The sequence below is a fragment of the Thalassophryne amazonica genome, chromosome 5 (genome assembly GCF_902500255.1).
Source record: "Thalassophryne amazonica chromosome 5, fThaAma1.1, whole genome shotgun sequence".
NCBI lineage: Eukaryota > Metazoa > Chordata > Actinopteri > Batrachoidiformes > Batrachoididae > Thalassophryne > Thalassophryne amazonica.
Genome location: NC_047107.1, coordinates 51018688 through 51032548, shown reverse-complemented (window position 1 = coordinate 51032548; position 13861 = coordinate 51018688). Strand labels below are relative to the sequence as shown.

The following is a 13861-nucleotide window of genomic DNA, read 5'->3' as shown; positions in this document are numbered from 1 at the left end:
CTGGATGCACAGATGTAAACCTGCTGTATGCAGCCAGTCTGCCATCACACGCACCTAATTTATATCACAAAACAATGCATTTTAGTTTCTACTTTAACTATGAAGCTGTCTGTCGTTTCTGCAGATACTGAATCAGAGCTACAACCTCGAGAGAGCTTCACTCTCCCATCATCCCCCACCGTCTCTGCACTGGAAGTTGTCACTCCCCCCCCCCCCAGATATTATTTAATAGAGAGCTCAGCAGACATTAATGAGAAAGTTCCTTCTCTGCTGGGACTCCCTCGGTTAACCTGAGTTCTTTCCCTCTCACCCTACCGTGATCATACCTGTAACATACCTAATGGGTAATTCAGAGGTTCCAAACCTTTGGGGAGGTGGACCCAGTGGAGTTGCATGCAATCGTTGTCGGGAGCTAAAAAGTGAATTCTAACAAATTTGCATTTTATGTGGGAACCCAAAGAAAAATGCTGCAAGGCTGTTAAAGTTTGCAAGATTGATTTAGACAGAAAAACACAAAATACAGTGTCAGTGTTGTGAGAACATTGTGTGTGAGTATAAAAAATATCAGTGTGTCGTGGGAGATTTGTACGGAACCCAGGAGAGGTCACTTAAAGTGATATTTTTTTCTGGCCATGATGATTTGTGAGCATGTTTTCCTTTAATTGAGCCCTCAACACATTATAGGCATTACAGTTATACACATTACAGTTCGTATTGGTAAGTGATGATAACCGTAGGCAGTTATCTAAAGCCTTTTTAGTTTTCACCATTAGCAAACTTCTACTCTTTGTAGCAGGGTCACCTGCAGTTAGGAGATTGAGATCTCGAATATACTATAATGTGCACATGATTACATATGTCAAGATAATATTGAGTGCACATTTTACTAATTGTGGCCACGTTTAAGTAGATCGTGCACACAGTGTTCCATAAAGGTGCTCACTAAATTGTGCTCTCAATATACTAAATCGTCCCCTCATTTTACTAAATAGTTTTTTTACAATGCTTAAGACAAAAACACAATAAGGTAAATTGTGCACACAGTATAGTAAAACGAGAGCACAAATCAGTGAAACAAGCACACAATTTACTGAAATGAGTATGCAATGTTGTAAAAGAGCGTACGAAGGAGGAATTGCATGCCATTCGTGAAAAATCTGAGCCGACTCTAATCCCTCGTACACCTGTCGCTACAACCATTTGCACACTGCAGCGGCCGAAAGACAGCGAGTGCCCTGCGAGTGCTCATTTGATCCCTCTCTCAGCAGGTGTTGGCCAAATTCCAGGTGTCACACACAAATATTCAATACCACTCGTGGAGCACTTAGGAAATGTGTGGCCATTCGCGCAGTCAGCACAAAAACAGAGAGCAGGCGACCACTTTCAAGTTGGATGTGAAATTTGTCTTAAGTGCCCCACGAGTGTGGCGTTGGCATGCAACACACATGTGGCTTGCCAGAGTGTTGGCTCCCCCCTCAAGACATGTGGCGTGCGCGTGTATCGCACGTGTGTCACGCCCCGACCCCTGCTTCCTCCAACAACACATGTGGCATGCGGGGGGGGGCACACACTTGCATGAAATGGTGATATGTATGTACAGACATGATCACATGGGGGCTGGCCAGCCATGTCTGAGGGCACACAGAACAGCAAGGCATCAGCTAATCACCACACACTGACAGCTCAGTATACACGACGTGTAAAATTACATGAGATGTGTGTCTGTGCCTGCTGTCCTCACGCAGAAATACATAAAACATCATTCGCCTTTGCACCAGCCTGCAGCAGCTGCACATAGCGCACCTCGCCATGCTGCTCCATGGGAAACAGACTGTCAGATTATGTGAACATGCAGCAGGTGATCTGAATCTCACGTCACCCACGTGAGCTATGTTTCACACGACGCGGTGCCTGTCCTGCGCTGCACCACTCACAGGACACGCGTGTCAGACCAGACATGCATGACATTCAGATTGCCTGCTGCATGTTCACGTGATCTGACGGTCCATTTCACATGTAGCAGCCTGCCGAGGTGTGCTGTGCATGGCTGCTGCAGCCCGGCGCAAAGGCAAAAGATAATTTGTTTATTTCCATGTGAGGAAATACATAAGTGCGTGTGCATAAAAGCGTCGCAGTGGGATCATTCATGCCTGTCCGACCATGTGTCCCTCTCGATGTCGGCTCGATGTTTTTGGGATTCACTCATTCGGGCTGTTTCGCTGTGATTCGTCCTGATTTGTTCTTATTCATGCTATATGTGAAGGGGTCCTAAGAAGTGAAGGAGTCAAACAGACAAAATCGGCAAAACTATGTTCACTGTCAAATAAATATAACATAGTGGAATGGGGCTGTGCAAGGTATAGTACCTTTCAGTGCAAGGATAATCTTGTAGCAGATAACCCCTTTCTTGGAGGTTGGTGGCGTGATTGACATTTCAGTCACTTTAAAACACTCTGCAAAGCTGACTCCAGAAAAGATCTGTTGTTTCTTCACTCCACTGGAGTAAGTCTTGTGCTGTCTTCCATTGGAGGGTGGTACGCATTTTATAAGGGGATGGGGGAAAGCATGTTGTGTGGGCCGCTGAAGAGGAGGTACTGCTGGCTCACCACCACCGGATGGCGCCCTGCTTGGAGTGCGGGCTTCAAGCACAAGAGGGCGCCAGAACCACTGGGAGTGACAGCCGTCAATCATCCTCAACACCAGCTGTCACTCATCATCTCATCATCACCATCACCATAAAGGCCGGGTGGCGACTCCACCTCCTCGCCGAGAAATCCTCCTACGATACAAGGTAATCTCTCTGCTGACTTATACGTCAAATAATAACCTGATCTGTTTTGCAGCTGTTTTTTCCTGGTGGTATTTCCTTGACTGGATTTTCGGAGCTGCACGTGTGTATGATTGGAGGTGGAGGCTCTCCCTCCACAAGAATCAATAATCAAGGTTGCTGGGTGTGAGGATTCACACTCACTACCTTCTGTTTTTTCTGCCAGCAGTACCAGGGCCGACAACGGAGGACAGAGACCACCTGGGGACTCGGGGCTTGGCGGCTTCGGTGTTCTTCAGGCCGTTGGTGGTAGAAGCGGTGTGGGTCCCGGCTCTTCGTTCATCTGAGGTCTCCTATCTTCGAGCCTGCCCGCAATCCTCTTGTGTGTGATTGGCAGTACCTTTGTTTATTTTACGTTGTGTTCTTGTGCAACATTAAATTGTTACTCCTTCCCTTATCCATTGTCCGTTCATTAGCGCCCCCTGTTGTGGGTCCGTGTTACGACACCTTCCCAACAAAGCAGTTTGGAAGCTCATTTCTGGAAAAGATGAAACAACAGGAAAGCACCAAAGGTGGTGTCTTGGGCAGGTAGTGTACTGTTGCGGGATCTTCTACTGCACAGTGCCACCCAATTCCAGACCTGCGGAAGCTCATGTGGGCGTAAAAACTTCCACACAAAATTGCTCCAAACAACCGAAAACACTGTAGTACATATGGCAGGCCTGTATGTAGCGCTGTAACGCTTCCACAAAAAATGAAGAAGAAGATGTGGCACATGCGCATAGCCAGTGTAAGGAGATACTCAATGTAACAGCAAAAGACTATAACGTTACAAAGTGGCACAGACAGTGAATATAAAATCTTTGAATCTGACCTGTTGCGTCCTTTCAGCGGGATTCATCATCACAGCCTGATGGAAATTGTTCTCCACATAAGAAGCTTTTTAAAATGATGTTTGGAAATACTTGAATTCCTTATTGTGGAAATTACTTGTGAATAAATGCAGTGTTTCTAAAGCATTTCCTCTATGTTTGCTCCGGGTGTGTTTCTCAGCCTGAGGCAGACGATGCCGGTGCTTTGTCCCACCACCACCAACAAATAGAAAAAAAAAACTTATTTTAAAAGCTGAAAGTCCTTTTAGCAATTATTTTATCAGGGCCCTGTCACACCTTGATAATTTAGCCAGTGTATACTAACTGTATTATAAATGCTGGCATACGCTGGTGTACGTCTGATGAGTTATATAGCTGTCACACCTTGATGTTTTAGCCAGCTTATGCTGACAGCCCCATTTCCACTGAGTGGTTCAGGTTGGTACTGCACAGCATGGTATGGGTTGGTGTGCATTTCCACCACTGGCAGAACCCTTTTGTTTGATGGTGGGACAGATGCAACACTGCAACACTGGCATCCTCAGGTTCAGGCAGAGAAACGCAAGGGGAGCTGAGAAACCAAAGAGGGTCTTGCTTTAAAACACTATGTTTCAGCCACAACAAGGAATTAAAGTCTTTTCTGATGTCATTTTCCAAAATCAGGACACTTTATGTGGATACGTTTTCGTCAGGCTGTGATGATGAATCCAACTGAAACGAAATAACGGGTAAGCTTAAGACTTTATATTTACTCTACGTTTGAATGGTTTTAATATTTGAAACAGTCTGCTCACATGAGGACTGCAGCTTTCAGCCAATCAATGGACAGCATTAATGAACATATTTCAATGTATATCTGCATGCCTCAACGTGCTCTTAACTGATACAAAACTTACCCATAATTTATTAGATGTACACCAGTATATGACAGCGTTTTTAATACAGTCAGCATACGGTGGCTAAATTGTCAAGGTGTGACAGGGGTGTCAGCATCACAGCGCTCCATTTATTTACAATCAACATTCACTACAGCCATCTGTTGTTTCTTCAGCATTATGCTCACAACAAAAATAAATCCCATTAAGGATCCACCAATAGAAAAAAAAACTAAAAGATGTTAAATTACACTGTTAACAACAACAACAACAACATGTCATCCATTATGAGCAACTGATGTTAGGGATATGGGGCTATGACATCATCATTTCAGAAAAGTCAAGGAGGCGTTTTCAGATTTATTTACCCCGGGAGCTGTTTTCAAACAGTATCGTTTTCAGCCAAATGTGGATGAAATGGCAATACGACACAAAACTCATGTGGATACACCTCCATTTGGACGGGGCTCAGCCATGGTGAGTAATATCTCAATAAGGGGGAGACCCTTTACTCGCAATTCTCAATCACCTTAAACTCAGAAGAAGAAGAAGAAGAAGAGCCTTTATTGTCATTGTACATATATACATACAGACAACGAAACCTCCTCTGCATTTAACCCATCCTGATTACAGTTAGACACAATCCAACCATTAGGAGTGGTGGGCTGCTACAGTCTGGCGCCCAGGGACCAACTCCAGATGTAGAGACACTACCTTGGTCAGAGGCAGAGAAAGGGGCAAACCCTAAATAAGCATATTTTGATTTGCATTAGTGATTAACAGTTGCCACAGAGGTGACACTCCATTAGTCACGTGAACATAAATAAAAACATATATCACTGTGACGATGGCTGCAGCGAGCAAAAGCGCGCACAGCGGCATTTGTCTTAAGTGGCAGGACAAGTGCCAGCCGATGTGGACATGAAGAGACGAGCGCACTGCTCCATTCATGTCATGTCATGACTGTGACCTGTCTGACCTGTCACCTCTCTGTGACATGTCTGTGACCATGGGTCATCTACAGAAGAACAGATGGATATTTGTATTGTCCACTTGATTAGACGCCGCGTCGTGCATTCAAACCATATAATGCACGTCTTCGAGTTGTTTAATCCGCTTATACCATGGTCCCACACAGTGAGCTAACACACAAATATTTATTTAAGTTAACAGAACTTGATAAAAATGTGTGAGTATTTGGGACTATTTTATGTTTTGTCTCCGATGCGCTTACTGTCCGCTCACACTTCTTCGTCCATAACAGACGCCTGCCCATACCATAACCCCACCGCCACCATGGGCTACTCAATCCACAACACTGACATCAGAAAACCGCTCACCCACACGACGCCACACACGCTGTCTGCCATCTGCCCTGGACAGTGTGAACCGGGATTCATCTGTGAAGAGAACACCTCTCCAACGTGCCAAACGCCAGCGAATGTGAGCATTTGCCCACTCAAGTCGGTTACGACGACGAACTGGAGTCAGGTCGAGACCCCGATGAGGACGACGAGCATGCAGATGAGCTTCCCTGAGATGGTTTCTGACAGTTTGTGCAGAAATTCTTTGGTTATGCAAACCGATTGTTTCAGCAGCTGTCCGAGTGGCTGGTCTCAGACGATCTTGGAGGTGAACATGCTGGATGTGGAGGTCCTGGGCTGGTGTGGTTACACATGGTCTGTGGTTGTAAGGCTGGTTGGATGTACTGCCAAATTCTCTGAAACGCCTTTGGAGACGGCTTATGGTAGAGAAATGAACATTCAATACACGAGCAACAGCTCTGGTTGACATTCCTGCTGTCAGCATGCCAATTGCACGCTCCCTCAAATCTTGCGACATCTGTGGCATTGTGCTGTGTGATAAAACTGCACCTTTCAGAGTGGCCTTTTATTGTGGGCAGTCTAAGGCACACCTGTGCACTAATCATGGTGTCTAATCAGCATCTTGATATGGCACACCTGTGAGGTAGGGCAGAGAAAGGAACACACCCTAAATAAGCATGTTTTGATTGTGGGAGGAAAGGGAGTGCCTGGAGGAAACCCACACAGACAAGGTGAGAACATGCAAACTCCACACAGAAAGTTAGGGAATCGATTCCATGACCTTCTTGCTGTGAGGCACCAGTGTTAACCACTAAGACACCAATAGTGTCCTTTAGTGTGTTTTCCACAATTTGGGCTGGAATATGGACAGGATTTGGACAGAATAGGATTTCTGTGCCTACTCCCAAAAATTTAGGGCTGCTTTTTAGTCAATTTGTGAGTTTTTTTTTTCTTTTCTTTTTACAATTCATTACTCTGTCGGTATTTCACAGGCTGCAAGTTTTAAAAACAGGAACAACAAAAAAAAAAAACAAATAACAAAATGCAGTTGCTCATCGCTTTTTGCAGAGAAAACAGCCCCAAATCTGCCAAAAGAACCATAACCCTTACCAAAAACAAAGCATTAACGTTAAACAATCCTGATGAAAGCCAGTTCTTGCATTCTAAGTAGGAGCTGTGTCCCATCAGTACGAGCGTGCAGTTTTTTTTTTGCCCCGTCGAACATGATGACTGAAAAGTACTCTGTCTTTGGCTTCGAGGTGAGAAAACATTGATGGCATCGTCACTTCTTGTCCAACACTTACTGTGTGTCATTACCATTTGAGCTGTAAGTGGTTTGGTGCGGAGCCATGAGGCCGGAAGTGAAATATGACTCCGTCGGCCTCCGCCATTACCGCCAGACAACAGCTCTGTGCCTATATGTTCTTCAGTCACAGTATACAGTTTATTCTGTTATGGATCAATTGAATCATTGAGCGAGTTGCATAACAACTTAGTCACAGACCACCAGAGCCCAGCGGAGACCTGAGGCTGAGTGGGAGACCGCTGAATGATGTGCTGCCCACACAGTAGCACGGCAGAGTGGGTGCCTGGGATGACTCCAGTGTACTGTAAATAGGTAATGCAGGTGTTTTTGGCTGATGCCTTCGAAATGCACCATGCCCTTGCCATATTGCTAACCTCCTGCTGAGCAGTTAATCACAATAACCTGCAGGGAACAGCTGTTTAGGGAACAACGCAAGGGGGAAAAGGGAGAAATGTGCTGCTCATGTGCTCGGGGTTAAGGGACATACATATATATATATATATATATATATATATATATATATATATATATATATATATATATATATATATATATATATATATATGAGGTCTCTTAGATAATAAACCGACCCTTTTATTTATTTTTTTAACTATATGGATTTGAATGACGTGCGATTACACCAATTGTTTAACAGCTTAGGCATGTTCCATCTTGCCCGTTAAGGTTTCCAACGGAGGTGTTTTTCCTGTCGTGACCCCCTGCAGTCGAGTCCGGCCCGACATGCGACTCTGCCCGCATGTTCTTTCATTACAAACTGTCCGTTAACAATGGAATGTCCGAATAAACTCCTCATGCCGACTTCTTCTGAAAGTTCTCTGTTCTCTGATGACTTACTGGGTCAACAGAGCCTGAAATGTGGAAGTTTTCAACTTGAAACAGCGAGATGCTGCTGCCTCGAAACGCAGATCGCCGTCAGGCGCCGTGGGCCGTCCTTACGGCGACACTACCAGACCAAAATCTCTCATCAGCCGTTAAAATTTTTACTGAAAACCAACTGAATTTATTGAATGGTGTCCACTCAGTTGTGCCTTACAGTTTTGAAAAAATTTTGATCAAACAAAGCAGCAGTCTCTGAGCCATTCCTAAACAATGAAAAAATCGACGAGAGGGTGGGCCACTCCTCACTCAAAGACTTCCCACAGGTGAATGACGTAACCGACAGGTGTGAAAAAACTCTTGCATGCCTACAAGGGTTTTTGAAAAAAATAATAAGGTCAGATACTTTTCTAATAGACCTCGTATATAGATAGATAGATAGATAGATAGACAGATAGATAGATAGATAGATAGATAGATAGTACATATATGCATGTACGTATCTACCATATCTCACGGCATATCGTGATTCAGCAGCACAAAATATACATTAATCTATTGGTTTGTGATATTGTCACGAAAAGCACCACATTTTCGTAACGGGAGCAGAAATGAATTCGGTGATGGCTGCATGAAATTAAAAGTGAAGCAGGGGGTTGGGGTGGTTATGGTTAGGGCTGGGGGAAGGAGAAGGGTTAGTAATAGTGAGTTTACAAAAACCTGTCATGAAAATTTGAATAATTTCGTGACAGGAGCATGAAGAAAAACGTGAGACTGGGTTGATACTGTATATATTAGGGGTGGGCAAACATAAAAAATCTTAATCGCATTAACTCAATGACTTTCTGTGATTAATCATGATTAATCGCATGGTATATGTGAAACCCAAAAATGAATTCAGAAGCCACTTAAAAGCACAGTTTTATTTGAAAATGTAAATGAACACTGCATAAATTTGAAAATGTAAATTTCAACTGAAACACACTAATGAAATCAAATACAAAACCACTGGCAGGTCATTTGTTATCCTGTTTCATATCAAAATAACAATATTCATGTCCATGACTAAATGTACTAAAACAAATACGTCACAATTGTACACATACCACAATTTGATATGTGTACAATTGTGATGTATTTGTTTTAGTATATTTAGATTTTGTTGTGATTTGGCACTTTATAAGCCGATTAACTTGAATTGAAATGTAACATTTTATTGAGTCTTAAAGTAAATAAATATGAATTTGGTCACTGGATCAACTTTGTACATAATGAACTCTACTTGGTGAATCCTTGATCTCTGGACATAAATAGGAATAAACAAAATCTGTAGTTTTTGTCAAAAGCATTTCCTTTTAGACATTGGCATGAATGTGTTTCCATATATCTGAGCTGAGTTTACAGCTACTGTGCTTCACTTCAGGATGTAATTTGAAAAGAAAACACAGCACGTTTCATTTTGGGAGGAAAAAAAAGTTTTAGTCGATTGTAGTTTCTTGTCTGTATTACATTTGGAAAGAGGTGTCATTTTATTTAAAGTGGCGATTCATTTTGAAGTTATTAATTCCGACCGGACTCTGTCTCAGCCGCGCAGCGTTTCGAGCTGTGTGAACGGAACGGAGGACGATTCTCATTTCTTGACAGCAACAAGACAAGAGTCCCAGTTAGTGACTTTAATCCACACAAAAGTGCCTGACGATATTTTAATGGCTTTGCGAGGAGTTAAGAAGCGGCTTTCCGTTTCTGAAGAGCAGTGAATCAAAGAACCAACGAGCTACTGGATCGAAGCATGCCTTCAATGGTTCATGGTTTCAAAGTGGAGCCGCGCTGCAGAAATAGTTTATTACAGACCAAACCCTTAATATCCGACTTTATTTGTACGTCCGTATGACTCTGAAACTCGGAAAAATCCGTATAATTTACGGACTATAGGTTGACATGAAAACCACCGAAAAGCTGTGTTCACCGCGGGGACACGTTCGGCTATTCGAGATTATTCAAGATTTTTTTTTTTACCGATGACGAATGATGCGTAAAAAAAAATTTGACCGATGCAGCTGCATCGGTCCAAACCGGTCTGGATCCGGGCCTGATCCTGTAGAACTTTGTACCGAAAATGTCCATTCAAAAGTTCGGCGTCTTTCTGCATTTTGTTTTGTTGTGCATTGCATAGCCTGTACTTTTCTCGATCCTCGTGTCGTTTTCTGTGTGAACTCAGCTATCAGCAGGAAGCAGCAGCATAAGCTCGCCCCCGACTGACGCTTTCAAAATAAAAGGCAACGAGCAACAGTCATAAAAGGCTAAAAAAAAACCGCAGCGTTAAGTGGAGGAACAAAATTGTTGGCGATAATGACCTCAACAATTAACGCAACGTTAGCGCGTTAACGTTACCCAGCCCTAGTATATATATATATATATAGGAAAAAGAAAGTCTCTTATTTGTTTTGTCTCCATGGTGACTTGACCTACAGGATCCGTGACACGTGTCTCACACACAATGCTGTTCCTTTTCTATCTATCTATCTATCTATCTATGTGTGTATATATATATATATATATATATATATATATCAATCAATCAATCAATTTTTTTATATAGCGCCAAATCACAACAAACAGTTGCCCCAAGGCGCTTTATATTGTAAGGCAAGGCCATACAATAATTATGTAAAACCCCAACGGTCAAAACGACCCCCTGTGAGCAAGCACTTGGCTACAGTGGGAAGGAAAAACTCCCTTTTAACAGGAAGAAACCTCCAGCAGAACCAGGCTCAGGGAGGGGCAGTCTTCTGCTGGGACTGGTTGGGGCTGAGGGAGAGAACCAGGAAAAAGACATGCTGTGGAGGGGAGCAGAGATCGATCACTAATGATTAAATGCAGAGTGGTGCATACAGAGCAAAAAGAGAAAGAAACAGTGCATCATGGGAACCCCCCAGCAGTCTACGTCTATAGCAGCATAACTAAGGGATGGTTCAGGGTCACCTGATCCAGCCCTAACCATAAGCTTTAGCAAAAAGGAAAGTTTTAAGCCTAATCTTAAAAGTATATATATATATATATATATATATATATATAAGGAACAGCATTGTGTGTGTATATAATACAAATAATGGATGGTAAGGAGTCCAACATAGAGAAATATTCGATGAAGAAAAGTTATATTGGTCCAATATAACTTATATATCCTTACCATCCATCAGTTGTTATGTTCTCCACCCCCCTCCCAAATTAAGCAAACAACAAAGAGTCAAGTAAAGTAGATCAATTTATTTTGTTGTGAACAGCATATGAATGCTTCTAAAACGTCAGTAGCGTGCTTGTCTACCTTCTTAGTGTTTTTGGCATCCTTGGAGTTCAATATTTCCACCAGTTCCTCCTCTGTGAACTCAGCAATCCTCGCTGGCAGACGATTTTCTGCTGTTGTTGACATGTTTGTTGCCATTTTTTCAACCAGCATCTGTCAGCTAGTTCCTGACCTTCGTATGCCGCGCTCTGATTGGCTAGCTGTTGGCAGTAAGCTCTAACGCTATTGGTCAGTGGGAACCGATCCAATATAACTTTTGGTCCTAGCCTTTTTGGATCCAACATAACTTTCTGGCGCCAAGCATGCCAAAATACAGGTAAATGATGGACAGAAAGGCTAATCTGTGATTGGCTATTGCAATCTGAGTGGAGAACATACATATATATATATATATATATATATATATATATATATATATATATATATATATATATATATATATATATATATATATATATATATATATATATATATATATAAAAGGAACAGCATTGTGTGTGAGACACGTTTCACTGATCCAGTAGGTCAAGTCACCATGGAGACAAAAAAAAATAAGAGACTTTCTTTTTCCTATAACAGTCTGTTTCTAACATTGTACAACTTTTCATTAAAGTGCCTCCAACAGAGTTGGACGGCTGAGAATATTTTACTGTGGGGAGTTGGGGGGTGCACTGTGCACATCTGATTATTATCATGGTCTCTCAAAGAAGTCAGATCCACTTACCATTTCTTTAAAGTTTCTTTTAAAGTTTAGGTCAAAGTGTTTCAAAAACTAACACAAACTGTTCAATACTCAACAGTTACTCAGGCAATAATAATAAAAAACAAAAACCATCCAGGTGTCAAGAAAGCCTCTTTTACACATGCATTGTTATAATGAAGTCAACAACCTCCTAGACTTGTCCAGGCACTCTATGCCAGAATGCACATCTGAATCAGTTCCACATTCGACAGACTTTAACCCACCAACTCCACAAGTATAAAGTCCATGTAACGTCTGACTGAGACCACTTGTCAAGAGTATAACTTATTGACTACGAGCGAGTGGCCAAGTTCATGACATTTATACCAAGCAATTGCAAAACCAGAAGGACACAAACACCCAAAAAGTAAAGATGTGCCAACTATTAACACAAACATAGTAACGGAAATGTCTAACTAGAAACACAATGAGATTTTAAGGGCTAATGTCAAAACCTTCAGACAAATTCAAGTCACATCAAGATTTCCGTAGCACATTTTTTGTGACCGACCCTCCCCCTTACCAAAACTAAACTTCCAGCCAATGAGAAGGCACCTGCCACACACAATCTCCTGATGTGTGTTGTAGTGTGTGTATGATAGATGTGTTGCACCGAGTACAAACTGTCTCAGCTGGTACGTCTCCAAGAGTGACATATGTCACAGAAGTCTAAAACGAGCTGTTTGAGGCCTAAATGTTGCTTACTGCAAAGTATCTCCTATGTGCACGCTTGTTGAAGTGTGGGACTTTGAGGGGGAAATACCAACCAGATTTAAAGGTAGATTCCAAACTGATTTTACAAGACCCCCTTTAAACACCCAACTTTCAAGGTGACACTGTCAGTTGCAGTTAGTCAGAGATGAATAAAGTCCACTTGGTATCCTTTATATGTACTTCTCTCTAAAGCATCTGTAGGACTGCAGTCCCTCCTGGCCTGCAAAGGCAAATGCAAGTCATACTGCTCTCTGGCATTTCAAACCTCAGGACCAAGAATGGACATAAATCATTAATTTACTGACTAATTCTGATGGAGCAGGTCAGAGTTGCCCTTAGCCCTTGTTTGAAGTCGAACTGGAATGCAGACTTACATAATGTTGATTGGACGTAAATGTTGCAGACTGAGAAAACGATTCCACTGTTATTTTCTTACGGCTTTAGTTTTGTGCAATAACAGGGCTTAAAGTTTTAGTTCATTTTGCACAACCGCAAAAAACAAGCTACTCCTTTGAGAACCAGCAACCTGTTTTGATCCCATAAAACTTTTGTTAAACGGCGAAATTCTGCAGATGTGCACAAATGTGTTAATCAACAGCCTGACAGTTTGCACAGAAAAGTAATAAATAAATAGCTTCATTTTCTGCTTCAGTGTGTGAGTGTGTGTGTGTGTGTGTGCGTGCGTGCATCATCATCAGGCCTCCAGAAGATCAGCTCTGTCACAAATGTGTGCGTGCAGAAAGGAGGGAAAAGCAGCGAGGCGTCCTGCGGGTTAATAATCACACTTACCCCATTGTTGTGGTCGAGATGACACCTGATCACCGAGGCTTTTCGTTTGGCAATTTAGAAGAAAAAAAATGCGAGCAAGAAAAGAGGGGGTAAAGGGATTAAAGTGGGACTGTGCCGGCTGGGTGTCTGCGTATGAAGGTCTTCTCTCTACTCGGTGGCCATCTGCGCTTCACCGTCGGTGTGTCTGTGGAAATTCGATGTCAGCTGCTCCATCCTCTTCAACTGTCACCCCCGCACGGAATCACGCATACATGTCGCAGCGCACATGGCACGGCGCTGGCGTCGGGCTGACGCGTGTGTGTGCGCTGCGCGCGTCTGGAGACGGACCGG

At 42.7% G+C, this 13861-nt stretch overlaps 1 protein-coding gene across 2 annotated transcripts in view; it reads right to left on the bottom strand.

Moving 5' to 3' along the window:
* Window positions 1-13632, bottom strand: part of homer1b (homer scaffold protein 1b) — an 86726-nt gene extending 73094 nt beyond the window's left edge. Inside the window, exon 1 of one of the 2 annotated variants that reach the window (XM_034170195.1) lies at window positions 13532-13632. In XM_034170195.1, coding sequence (XP_034026086.1) covers window positions 13532-13536 — 5 coding nt within the window. In that variant the 5' untranslated portion in view covers window positions 13537-13632. The remainder of the gene's footprint in view (window positions 1-13531) is intronic. The other variant, XM_034170194.1, reaches the window with a different exon arrangement.
* Between the last annotated feature and the right edge of the window lie 229 nt (window positions 13633-13861).